The sequence below is a fragment of the Glycine soja genome, chromosome 15, assembly GCF_004193775.1.
Source record: "Glycine soja cultivar W05 chromosome 15, ASM419377v2, whole genome shotgun sequence".
Taxonomy (NCBI): Eukaryota; Viridiplantae; Streptophyta; class Magnoliopsida; order Fabales; family Fabaceae; genus Glycine; species Glycine soja.
In genome coordinates, this window is record NC_041016.1 from 8,916,956 (window position 1) to 8,931,529 (window position 14,574).

The 14,574-nt window shown below is 29.0% G+C and overlaps 1 protein-coding gene across 1 annotated transcript; it reads left to right on the forward strand.

Moving 5' to 3' along the window:
* Window positions 1–525: 525 nt before the first annotated feature.
* LOC114387598 (serine/threonine/tyrosine-protein kinase HT1-like) lies at window positions 526–6,178 on the forward strand. Its single transcript, XM_028347798.1, has 3 exons — window positions 526–1,621; window positions 2,583–3,038; window positions 5,637–6,178. Exons 1-3 carry the CDS (start codon window positions 1,196–1,198, stop codon window positions 5,889–5,891), a joined length of 1,137 nt encoding a protein of 378 aa, XP_028203599.1. The 5' UTR covers window positions 526–1,195; the 3' UTR covers window positions 5,892–6,178.
* Window positions 6,179–14,574: the final 8,396 nt, after the last annotated feature.

Here is a 14,574-nt window from a genome sequence, read left to right on the forward strand (position 1 = left end):
TTTTTTTAAAAAGAATTATTTCTTTTAAAGATCTGATTCCGCGCTTGGAATCACTGCTCTGCAAAATTGGTGACCAATGCTTCAAGTGCAAGCCTTCAACATCCGAATTCCGAAATTAAAATGCTTAAAGAACATCTTGTTCTCCTCAGTCAAGTGCTATATGGAATGAGGTACTGCATGTTACCTCACTCTCAGCAAAGTGTTGTTTCATTTTCTCCACAGAAGAAGGAAAAACAGTAATTCATAGAATGACTTTGTTTCGTAGTATCAAATTATAGGTCAATCTCTTGGCGGTTGGCACTTGTCTAATGTGTTTTTTCTTTTGTTAAGTTACATGTCACTTGTACTCTTGGAACTTTTCGGGGCCCAACAAGGATAGGGATATATCCAAAGTATGAGAAGACTGCAAAAGTCTCTCTCTCTTTTCATTGTGGCCACTTAGAATGCATTGCATTCATGATATATTGCCATAATCAAGGAAGCTCTCAATTATAAATTGACCCAAAAAAGTCTCTCTCTCTCGCTCGCTATAACTAATTCTCTTTTTTAAACAAGTTAGCATTCACGAGACACCCTTGAAACTTTTCTGCCTCTGAATTCTTCTTTATGCCGCTAAACAACCTAATCTTACTAGGAAAAACCGTGAAAAAAATCCTTCTTCTTCTTTCAAATGCTAGCAATTTCATTTTCAATTTTTCATTACACCCCTTAGCATTTGGCTACAAGCAATGAAATCCCAACATGCTTCTCTGTTGTTTCTGCTTGACAGTTAAATGCTGTTGAGAATTTTTATTTTTATCCATCACAATTCACAACTTTGATACACCAAGTTATCATAGTTTTTATTTTATTTTATATTATTGGTAAGAATAAAAAACAAGTATTCTGAGAGTTTACAACAATTTACTGCTCAATCAATCGAACTAGACCCCTAGATACGAAGTTATCATAGTTTGAAATGAAGTAAACCGTGGCCTAGTTAAGTAAGAATGACTTTCAAAGGGTCTTGATTGAATATACATACTCATCAAGATGGTTTAATGAAAACCCACAAACACTCTTCATTCTTAGTTGGAGCTCATGTTTCAAAATCAACTCTCATGATGAAAGTTTCCTATGACTGTATGTTTTGAAAAGCATCACATCATAGCAAAGTGCAAAGGTTTCACAATCACAAACTTGTTTTCTAGGTTCAATGGCGGGGTCATGTTTCCACGGGCTTAGGCTAAGGATGTCTAAGAGTAAAGCTTTACCAGACCCTTCATCTTCCTCCAAGACCCAGTTGGAGAGTGACGCGGAGAACGTAGAAAGGAAGAGATTTGATAGCATGGAATCGTGGTCATTGATATTCGACTCAATGGAGACATGGGAGACTTCAAAGGAGGACCAGGAGGGAGAAAAAGAGGAATGGGCTGCAGACCTGTCTCAGCTTTTTATAGGTAGCAAGTTTGCTTCTGGAGCTCACAGCCGAATTTACCGTGGAATCTACAAGCAGAGAGCTGTTGCTGTGAAAATGGTGAAGATTCCATCCCAGGATGAGGAGAAAAAGGCCTTACTAGAGGAGCAATTTAACTTTGAAGTGGCTTTGCTTTCACGTCTCATTCATCACAACATAGTGCAGGTTCGGTTAATCTACTTGTCCTAATGGTAGTTTGTTTGGTTATCATTTAGGGGGTTTTGTCTATGTGGATCTGAAACTTGGAGGAGTAAGCAAGAAAAGAGCAAAGTTTGCGAGTTAATTTATATACTGTACATAGTTTTGATTTTTCCCATAAAGAGGCACTGCTACTTGCCACTTTAGGGAAAGAAAATGATAAATTTTATAAACGAACGACTAAGGTCTTGTTTATCTTAGTAATAGTTTAAAAGACATAAAAAAGAGGAATTTAAATAAGTAGGTTGGCTCAATAACATATACAATACACCTAATTGCTTCCAAAGATTGAGTTTTCTATCTTTCTTATTATTTTGTCATTTTTGGATGAGTACTGCAGTGATTTATCTTCTTTTTTTTTTTTTTTTTATGTTGAGGTGGGGCAGAGTCCCGAAAAAACAAATTACACACAAACTAAACGAGGCAAAGATAACCCCATAGCATCTCTAATTAGAGATTGAAAATAGAAAGCAGGAGGTAAATGGACTAAATGATTTATTTTTGTACTTGGCGTTCTGGAAAGACCATGAGGTATCCTATTTTGAGTATTAGACAAATTTGATTTGGCCTTTGCCACAAAGTAATTCCCTAGTTTTGAATGTCAACAACCACAATGGAAATTTCATATTTTTAAAGTTTATATCAATGGAGGATAATTTTTTTCTTATGAATTAACTTTTGAGATTGAATTAGATTTATATTATAATATGATAAAGTGTATCTTAGTAGTTGTTATTGGTCTGGGCCTGTTGGGCCATCCATTATAGGACCAACTGCATATTAAGGTTGAATTACATCTAAACCAAATTTTAAGAAAAGTCTAACATTCATTCATGTGTGGTAATTGATATTGTAACCTTTAGCTGCAGAGGTTTCTGAAATGCCTCTACTAATGGATGCATAAGCTTAAATGACCCTTAATTTACAGTTTATTGCAGCATGTAAAAAACCGCCCGTGTACTGTATCATAACAGAATACATGTCACAAGGGACTCTGAGGATGTATCTAAACAAGAAAGAGCCGTACTCACTCTCAACGGAAACAATACTAAGGTTAGCTCTAGATATATCAAGGGGCATGGAGTACCTTCATTCACAAGGTGTGATTCACAGAGACCTCAAGTCAAGCAATTTGCTTCTCGATGATGACATGAGGGTTAAGGTGGCGGATTTTGGTACATCTTGTCTTGAAACACGATGCCGGAAAAGCAAAGGGAACTCTGGAACATATCGTTGGATGGCACCGGAGATGGTTAAGGAAAAACCTTATACTCGCAAAGTTGACGTGTACAGTTTTGGTATTGTGCTTTGGGAGCTCACAACTGCTCTACTTCCCTTCCAAGGAATGACACCAGTGCAAGCTGCTTTTGCTGTGGCTGAGAAGGTAACATGGCTATGCCTGAACTCTAAATGATGTCTTCTTTATTTTGTTAATTTCTTTTAGTTAAACGATTGCATCACTTCTCTGCTTGGCAATTCTGATAGTTTTATTGATTGAATGTTTTTCTGTAATCCCTTTTGGACTTATTCTTGTCTGCTCTACAAAATTCCTTCATGGTACACTAACGCCTTAGTTGGCCTAATGATAAACTAACTATATTTTTTGTCTAATTTGACACATGACATAGTTTTTGGACTTCGGGATGTGCATGGTTGGGTTTCACAAAACCAAATCAGATCCTATTTGAAACCAAACTGGATTTTAAAATCAAACTATCTTTTTTTCCAATACTAGTAGAGTTTTTTACCAAATCAGTTTCAAATTGGCTGATTAACAAAATTGGATTTGATTCAAAACTGGATTTAAAATCAAATTTTAATTTAAAATAGGTTTTAAAACTAGTTTTTGAATCAGAATTTATTTCAGAATTGGTTTAAAATTGGTTTTAAAATGAACTTTATATAAAAATAATAATTCAAAATTGAAATCAGATGTGGCATTGTCTGAAAGATGATTGGTCCGGCAAGTTCTTTGGGTCGGTATTATACTCAATGATTGGTCGGACAAGTTCTTTTTAATCAGAATTATACCCAATAATATGGGAATTTCTGCCTTGAAAGAGTTTGACTGCTAAATAAGGATGAAGGAAATTGTCCTTTACACATTATTTGTTCCCCCTAATGGGACTGCGAAGAAATGTGATATCTCTGACATTTAATTTTTATATGCATCTGGTGTGATTAGATGCAAAAAGGATCAAAACACAGTAGCTATGCGGGTTGTCCCTTTTAGTATTAAAAGAAATAGTAGCTATAGTTACTCTAGTAACAGAAATATCTATGAATAGCATATCCAAACAGGAAGTTTGACCTGGATCTCTCCCATTACCCAATCTTTTAAAACCTTATACAACAAATACATGTACAACAAAAACAATTTTCAAAACTTTTATCAATCCTCTAATTGACCTCTTAGAGAATCGTCTCTAAGGCAGAGCTAATTGGAGAATCCTGATCATCTAGGTGCTGATGCCTCATCTAGGTGCATCCACATTCATGAGGCTTATGAGTATCTTTTGCCATTTTACCCATTCACTTCCATTTTAGTAGTATATGTGACTGAATGGATCAATACCATAGTTTCAGTGCCAAAATATCTTTATTCAGGGAGTTCTGCTTTGCAGAGAATTATAATCATGTGAGGACAAAACATTTCAGTGTCACTCCTAAAGGTGAGGACGAATCCAAAAGACACGGCATGGAGTAACCACTAATTATATATTGTAACTACAAATAGTTTTTCTCATGATAATTTCAGTGTCACTATCAGTTTATCATGGTTTACTTGGCCATAGCACTTCCTTATATAATACAATCTTTCTTCAGACAAAGCAAACTACGTACCTCAGCTCAGAATACATATAGCATAAAATGTGTGTCCACTAATCTTTATTTCCATACATAGATAGTTATCAGTAGTCACTAGTCAGTGTAATTAAACTACACAAACACAACTAATAAATGACTCTACTAGTTCATGTTGCATCTCACCTGTTGTTTGAGATTTAAAACCTGACATCATGGTAGCAATCCCCGAATTCCCGTAATGGAAATCTTGAATTACTTGAACCATGTGAGGTAGGTATTGGGTTACATGTGCAGAAGCAGAACCTAACATGAGCAATGATCATGGATTATTTTAATCAAGACTCTTCAACTTTTTTGTTGAAAAGTGTAATAGTCGGTGCATGTGTCTTCTAGTCCTAATAATGGGAAGCACCGATGCATGGGCCTTTGGATGCATGTTTTCCCTCCCTAGTCCCAACAAGCATCCCTTAATGTCGCTCAACCTGATAAAAAAAAAATGTATGACGCTAACATAGTAACATTTGTGACATTTTGGTGCACACATTTGTCAAAAGTAGTCCTTGGACTATGCATAAAAGGCTAGCCGCTATGGTGTTATCTCGATTAGTGCTTTCCCACGAGGCACACACATCCCCTTAACCCCATAAAAAGAAGGAATAAACAGCATTTTTCTCTAAAATTGTGGGGCGTTATTAGAAAAATGTCAAATAAATCTCTCAAATAATAATTTGTTTCATCTAAATCCTATCATTTTTTATTTTTTTATTGATAAATATTAATTATTAGTTTGTTAATTTTTTATTATAAAAAAAATCAAATTCACAACTTTTTTTTTCTTTTTCTTTTTTACTATTCAATCAATTTTATATCTCCTATTGATCCTTAAACATATTAATTCACACATACTAAGTATTATACTAATGTTAGAAACGAATACTTTTATAGGATTTTCTTTAACTGAGAGACTAGTGTGATAACATCCAATAACTTTGAGGACAGAAGTAATTGTTAACTCTAAAAATAAACCCTGGGATTTGCTGAACTCCTTACACTACTTGAAATCTTTGTGTACCTTGTAATACTTTTTAAGTCATAAGCATGCATAATGAAAAGGCTTAATGCTGTCATAAGTAAGTAATTTAATTTAAAAACTGATTGAATTATTGTTGATCAGAATGAAAGGCCTCCTCTGCCAGCTAGTTGTCAACCAGCACTAGCACGTCTGATAAAGCGATGCTGGTCAGCAAACCCCTCGAAACGGCCAGATTTCAGTGATATTGTGTCTACTTTGGAGAAGTACGATGAGTGTGTGAAAGAGGGCCTAGCACTGAGTCATCATCATTCATCAGGCCTAGTCAGCAGAAATGTTATTATTGAACGCATAAAAGGCTGTGTATCAATGAGCTCCTCCATACCTGTACATGCTTGATTCCCCCCTACAAGGTATATATATATACATATTATTGTCGTAATCTACCATATGATGCTCTTATTACTTTATAGAGTCCATCATATAGTTTGTAGTTATACACGCTTCTTGTTCTCTCAACTGTGTATTATGTAATTGTACTTCAGGAAAATGTCGAGTTTGGCTTTTTTTTTCTTTCTTTCTGTGGCAGTAAGATGAGCTATTAGGTTGACAAATGAAATCAAGAATTGTATCACTGATGAACGTGTCATACAACACAATAATATGGTGAGTTTTGGATCAGTCTAGTAATTGTATGTGAGGGCATATGGTGGATAGTATGTGTGGAAATATGGTCGATCAGTCTAGTAATTGTATATGATAGCTTTAAAGCTTTTCTTTGGTGTGGTGGGAATTTTCACATCATCATATCATATTAAAATTTTGGATCAGTTTCTCTCTTTTTAAATGTATAGTAATTTTAATGTGACTCGATCTACAAATTTAACATGACAGAATCACTTGAAAATTTAACATTTGAAAATATAGGTTCCTCTCTCCAATACCCCTGCTTATTAATTAAATTCGTGTGGGTTCCATTCTACTGTTGATAATTCCATTTCGAAAATAATATTACTCGCGTGAATTTTAACTAGTTAGAAAAAAAAAGTGTTGTAGGCATTGTTAAAGAGTGTATGGTTAATACTCTTAATATATTGTGGCTCTATGCCAAAGTTGAGTCAAGGACCATATGTAATTAGCAAGATAATTTGGTTTTAAGTTCCTAAAGAGTAATATTATTTCTTTCTACAAATCTTTCTACAACTTTATAAAAAAATATTAAATAAAAATTAAATACATTTAATATTTTAGAAATATAAAAGACATATATAGTTACCACATAAAACAAATAAGGAAGAAAATTAGTAGAAAGATTTAGAATGATTTTTTGAGTTAGAGATAAAAAATGTTTCTCAACTTCCTGGATGAAAGGGTAAAAAATTAATCTCACTGAATAATAGTTGTCAATCATTCAAGAAAATTTTAATTTACACTTGGATCATTCATTATTATTGCAAGATGCCAAAATTAGATGTTCCAATTACTTCTTCTCATGTTTTTTCATATATAAAGCCCATTGTGCATTAAAGCAACATTCACAATATTTAAAAGATGGCAGCAAAAAATCAAATCGCGAGAAGTAAACAAACAGTTTTAAGAAATAAATAAAAAAATCAACACTATTAATTAGTAAGGCATAATTGTGAAGAAATCATTAGATCCTTAATGGTGAAGAGAGGATTTGTTTCATACTTTATAGTTAATTACTTCCATCGAAATCAAATATCATAAAAATATAATTAATTTACCTTGATTGAGAACACTAATTAACTTTAATTAATTTTTTCAATCTCATTTTAAAAATGATTTTTATTTCCTAAAATATCTTTTAGACTAATTGATGAAAGACTTTATTTATTTGAGAACATGTTTCAAATGCAAATACTCTCTACATTTTAAAAGTCCTTATTGGTATTACAAATTACAAGAATTAAACAAAAGCAAAATTATATAAAGCATATTTTAAAAATAATTTTATTAAATATAATAAAATTTATTTATATATTTTAAATCATCATACATAAGTTTAGATTTATTTATATTGAAGCCTGCATAAAGTAACATTCATGATATCTAAAGTTATAAAACTAATTATTTCACGGAAATCAATTACGATATTTACTCTTAGTCCTCTTTTCCTCTTCCCTGTTATCCTTATTATTTTATTTTCACTCACTCAATCTTTCTAAATAATAATTTTGGCTATTATGCCGCATGTATAACGAACAGCAAACACAGTAATATGAAAGTAGCTCACCAACTACCAACAACAACCGGAGGCTAAGCGAACTCAGCAACAGCATCCATTCACCAAACAACTCTGAGGGCAAAGTATCATCAGCAACTAGTACTATATTCCACCTACCTCCAACGCAGACATCAGTCTTAAAACTTCACAATGTTGGAACCTCAGTGTAAATGATACCCTTGTCCTTGATTTTAAATATTTCCTCATTAAAGTATCTGTTTGTTTGTGAGGAAAGAAAAGAAAAATAAGTAAGAAATAAGGTATAATAGAATAGAAATTAATTTTATAAAATAATTTTAATTAAAATTAATTTTAAATTGATGTGATTTATATTTTAATTGTAAATAACCTAATCATTTAATCCAAAATTATACTTTTAGAATTTATTATAAAAAAACAAAGTTTAGTTTATGTTAAAAATACAATGAGTTCAGTTGATTTTGCATTAGTGTATCTTATTATTCTTATTTAAAATAAATTCAATAATTTTAAAGTCGACTCAAATGTAATTTAAGGTAATATGTTTTAAGATACTTCAGTTAATTTTTAAATTTTTTTTACTAGATGAAAGATTTATTTGATTAATTGGTAACAAACTTTTTTTTATCAGTTTCTAACTTCTTTTCAAAATATATTTGAAGTAGTATTTTTTTTTTAAATACTAACTTTTATATTTTCTTTTATTCTTATCTTTAATATATTTATTCAATTTTTTAATTATTCTTTTTAAATAAATCATAATTTTATTATTTTTCTATTTTTTAAACACTAACTTTTATATTTTTTTTCATTCTTATTCTCAATATATTTATTCAATCTCTTAATTACTCTTTTTAAATATATCATAATTTTATTATGTTTTTGTTATTTTATACTTTTTAGTTATTTTAATCGTTAATCCTACTAAACACTTATAATTCAATTAACTAATTTTTTTAGTTTCCTATTAATTTTTTAATTAATTTTATCAAACATAGTCTAGATCCTTTATTTGTTCACAATCAAAAATTAATATTATACTCTAAAACTTCAGTCTATTTTAACACTTTATTGATCGTTGTTATGAAGCTTAAGTATTGTTTTTTCAGATAATTAAGAATAAATTAGATGAATTAAAGTATATATCGTATCATGATCGGAAGAAAAAAAATCCAAAGAAAAAAGTAGGGATTTAAGAGAAATTGATCCATCATCTCTATGCTCCTAGTCTAATTCGTTCTGTATATACAGTACTGCTTTACTGTTTTCATTTTCTTTGTATTGAATCGGTAAAAGAATACTATATTAATTGTAAAATATAATGGATAATGACTCTACTTCAGGGTTGGAATTAAGATAAGAAAGCTGCTGATGACGGGAGTATTAAGAACGTAACGAACTTAGTCGATGGCTAGATTGAGTCAGAAGAAATTTGACCAATGAAGACATGATAACCATGGATGGCCTTTTAAGACTCAGTAAAAGCCTTTGAGAACATAAAATACATAAAACTAAGTCAAATACGTCTGGTTTGGATCAGAAATAGCTGATTTTTAGAGTCGTTATCATACGCACTCGCTGAGAACTTAGATTGACTTAATGTTATTGAAATGAAAATAGCAAGTAGGTGGGAATTATCTTAATAACAAAACCTCAAATTATTTCTAACGTTGTGTTTCGTTTAGAAGATAAAAATAGATGAGAAAATTTTAAATTAAAATAGAACTAAAAGATGTAGATCTCACAAAAAAAAAATATAATTTATTTTTAATACTATTTTTTTCCTTTCTATCAACCATACCATAAACGAAAACGAATGGTATTAAAATAACGTATTTTTTAAGGCATTTTTATCATTAAATTACATTTAAAATTTGTTTAATTATTGAATAAACGAGAAACAATGGTTAAATTGACGCAAGAGTGCAAAATCTTGACTTTAGACTAAGTCCTAGCATCAATGTATATATTTTTTCTATTGGCTTTCACATAGAGTTGTTGAAGACAGTCAATTCAACCTTAACTACAAAGTAAGCACAACAAAGATATATGCTCCACGCTCTCATAACCATGTTTTCCTTCATGAGTTATGTGGGTTGTTTGTTACTATTTCCAAATTCTTTGTGTTGAAGTTGGATGAGTTTTTCTTTAATTAACTAGTTCAAAATGAAAAGGTGAACTCGATTTTTACTGACTAAAATCTTTTGATTTGATCCTATTAACAAAAGTAGTATAAACTTGTAAAAGATAAAAATTCTCCTAGAAGCGATGTTCAAAATCTCTCTTATTATTTTCACATTTATTTCATTTCATTTATCTTATCATTTTTTTCTTTGTTACTATTTACTAATTTTATAGTCCAAATGGTCTTCCAGGAACTTCCACTTACTTGATGATATATTAAACTTAAGTACCAAAAAAATACTTAGGTGCCTCCAATTTTAGTTGAATAGAATGCATCTTCATTTTAAAAAAAAAAAAACAAAAAAAAATGAACTACCTAAGATTTTGATTCAGTCAAACCCATCAAGTTAATTGAGTTGAAACTCATGCTTAATTATGATTTTTTCTTAAGTGTCATTTAGAGTTACATGAGTGTGTTGAACAATTAATGTATCATTTTTCTAACTTAACTACTTGTATAAAATATCAAATCTTAGGTATGAAATTATCTTAAATACTAAGAGAAAATTTTTGCTGGTCATATTTATTTTACTTAAAGGAAATGCGCAATTTTGTCTTTTCACGTTGAAGAAAGGCGTATGAGAAGATACACGAGTTCTCTTTTTCTTTTTCTTTTTCCTTTTTTTGAAGTAACAGTTCTGTTATTTTAACATCGAATTTTGAATATCATATTTGATATTTTAAATATATATTTTTTATTTTTTACTTAATTTTTATATGCAAAAATGTATCAAATGAAAATAATATTTTTATACGACAGTATGGTAAATAAATTTTAACCAAATTTTAGTATAAATAATTGAGTTTTTTTACTCAATATAAGTAATTGAGATTAAAACATAAAAAATATGTAACTTTGAAAAGATACGTAAGTTTTATAAATAATAGTAAATCCTTTTGCACTCATAAATAAAAATAACTAATTTTACATTAATTAAGAAATTTAATTGACATTTTTTAATTTTTCTAATCTCAAGTAAAAAATAGATTATTTTTAAAATGTCTTTTATTAGAGCTTGTTATCATGAATAAAGTAAGTAATTGAAAATAGAATTATAATTACATAAGGGTATTTTAAGAATGATAGTATTAAATAAAACAAAATTAGTTAGATTAACTTATATTTAAATCTAACATAGAGACCACTTGATATTTTCTCAAGATTTATATATAAATAAAAAAAGTTTCCTTGTTTCTTAGACTTAAATATAAGTAAATTTAACTAATTTCACTCCTAATTAATGATATCATTCCTAAAACATCTTTTATTTAATTGCAATTATATTTTCAAGGAATCTATTTTATTTATGGTATCAAATTTCAATGAATAACATTTTATGAATAAGTTATTTTTTTATTTGAAATTAATAAAATTAAATGATTCCAACTAATTCTCTTAATATATGTGAAAGTAGTTATTTTTACTTATATATAAGAATTCATATGGAGTATTTAATTTTGATTATTTATTGTTCAAAATCATTGTGGAGTTTAGTAATGATTCAATGATCTAGTCTAATTTTGAAATAATACTTCCTCAACTCATATCTAAGAAAAAATAACTAGTTTTATATCAATTTAAAAAGTTAGTTAATATTATTTAATTTTTGTAATTTTAAGTAAAAAAATAAGATTATTTTAATTTTTTAAAAAATTTATTATCATAAATAAAAAAGAATCATTAAAAATAAAATTAGAATTAAACAAATAATATTTTAGGAATAGTAATATTAAATAGGCTAAAATGAATGAGATTTATTTATTTTTAAGTCTAAGATATAAGATAATTTTTTATTTATATATGAATTCAGAAGAGCATTTCCAAATTCTATGGTCCTAATATCTTGTTCAATCGAGATATGTCTTGGAAGACATAAGTTGGATGTCCTAACCTATACTAGCTAGTATGCTAGACAATACGATAGACACTGTCCGTCAAGAATGAATTTCATGCTGCAAGTTGCAAGATTATTTTTTTACAGAAGCTTAGGTATCTCCTTTTTGTGTCTAAGAATTGAAGCAACATAGAAGCTTATTCTTAACGTGCTTACGAAATGGACGTTTCCAATTTATCTGAAACATTTAGGAAATGGAGCATTAAGATTAATTCTTAATTATAATCTTCTCTTATGAAATCACTGATATTATTGTCTTTATCTCCATTAACACATTATCGTCGTTGTCAATATTGTTATTATATTTTCACCATGTAATAACAATGAAGACAAGATTAGTTTTAAAGGTTTTTCATTCCATCATAATTTTTTTAATTGTGATTTAATTTTTATAATTAAGAGTTTATCTGAAAATTGTGAGAATATTTATAAACGTTTTAATACAGTGAATGACATTGTCAATTTTTTTAATCCAAGTGATACTAATTTGAACAAAATCTTGAACGGTAAACTTACACTTTCTTTTTCCATTTCTCATCGATATTCTCTTTTGAAAACAATTTTGTTCTTAATATAGTTAAATATTAATATATGTACACTTTTTTCAATAGATATTTAGATTTTTGTTCCTCACAATCTCACATTATGGGAGACTACTACTTTCACTTAACCTATCCTCCGTTAAAAACTTTTACAATATTATGAGGAATGGAACTTTTTGCATTAAAAACAAACAAATATGATGTACGTGAAATCGTGAATAGCTAATAGTAGTACATTATATAAGGCGTGCAAATAAAGTTACTCAAAAGAAAGTTTTAGATGACTTGAGTTTATAAGGTAAATCATATTCTTAATTAGTTAATCTTGACAAGCGCGAGACACTTCCCTTTTTAGTTGATTAGTAACTCCGACGTCTAAAATCACCTGCAAAAAAGAATAAACAATTCTTTTTGAGGACCTTGCAAAAAAAACAATTGTTTTTTAGGGGGTTCATATCCTTGAAAAGAAAATCCGAACTCCATTGAAACATCTTTGTACATATTGGAATGCAACGGAAAAATCAAACTAATTTATTGTTACATTTGTTTAACAGAATTAGATATTTTGTCAAAGAATTTTTCCTTTATGTTTCTTGGGAGTATATCATTAACAGATATAATTAAATTCATTGAGTTTTTTTTTTTTTTTGGTGAATGAATTAAATTCATCGAGTTTACTTCAACTTTGAGTCTCACAGAAATTAAGCTGCAATAATGCATGAATCGTCCTTTCATCGTTGTTAAGAGGTGTTTGATTTATAGGCATCCATCTAATTTTAGTATTTAAAATGTTTAAATACTTTGGATTAGCTGTACAAATAAGATATTTACATTTAATACACGAATGCGATCGAGATAATAAGAAAATCATAAATGTTCATCATCTGACATTTTTATTGTTTGTACCCATTGGTACATTTTAAAATTTACAAGTACAAGTTTTCACATAAAAGTTCATGTATTTTTTGTAGGAATTACTTTTCAAAACAATATTTCAAATAAAAAATTATAGGAAAAAATTTGAAAATATTAGCATTAGTTGTATTATAACTTATTAATTTGTTTTCTGTACCAATGAATATTTTCAAGCTTATGAATTTTATATTATGATTAATTTATGGATCATTAAAATAAAAATATAACGGTAAACATTATTGATGCATGAAAGCATTTCTTTTTATTTTGCTAATGTTGTTCAACTATAAACAATACTTACTAGTATTATCAGTTATTAATTGTTTTCATAAACTATTCATTAATTTGATCGCTATTTACTGTATATCCACAATAATAAGGAAATGTTGTTTTCAAAATTTTAAAGTTTGATATCAAGCATTGTCAACTAAATAAAAGTATCACACACGTCATTTAGAACATCAGATTATACACGAGAATATTACATACATAAATATCTTGTACTTAGATAACATTTATAAATATTTAAGATATTTATATATCTAATATTATTGTGATTATTGGTGGGGCGTGAGAGTTAAAATATTTTGAATACGAAACAACTAATCCATTCACTAGGACGATACAAAACATATGGAGCCAAAGGCAAGACCTATGTGCGCCTACAAATACCAGTAATGTAGTAATACAAAATGTTCAATATCATCAAAGTAATGAATTTGGTTTGCTCATTACGACTTAGTGTGTGTTTATTTTATAAGTAGTACATGTCTTAAATGTAAAACAAAACGAAGAATTTTGCTAAAATTAATTGGGAAGTAGTAGTTAAAAACTTGGAATAATTGGTAGATGGTGGTGGAAGTGAGGTGGATCTTTTAATTAAAAAAGAGTGTCATGGAATGAATAAATGAAAATGGATCTACACACCTAGGAGACCAAAGTTTTGGAATTGAGTGTCTATTTCTTTTGAATCCAAGCCCCTACTTTTGCCCACCTCCTTCTTCGCCACACATCTTAAGTCTTATCCCTATCCTTCAACTTTATTTACATAAGAAATTTTATTCGTTTTTTACTATTCATCGAAATTACAAAAACATGTAGTTCGCACTTTAATATAAGTCAGTTTTTGAAAAAAATTGTCTTAAAATAAATATCATTTTTTAATATAACATTAATTACTCATTTCAACAGTACTCATGATAAATATTATTTTTGTTTTTAATATTATTTTTTCATTTATTTAGTAAGATTAATTCTGTAAATTTATTATTTTTATTTATTTATATATTAATTTTTCTTTATATGCGTAAGATAATCTC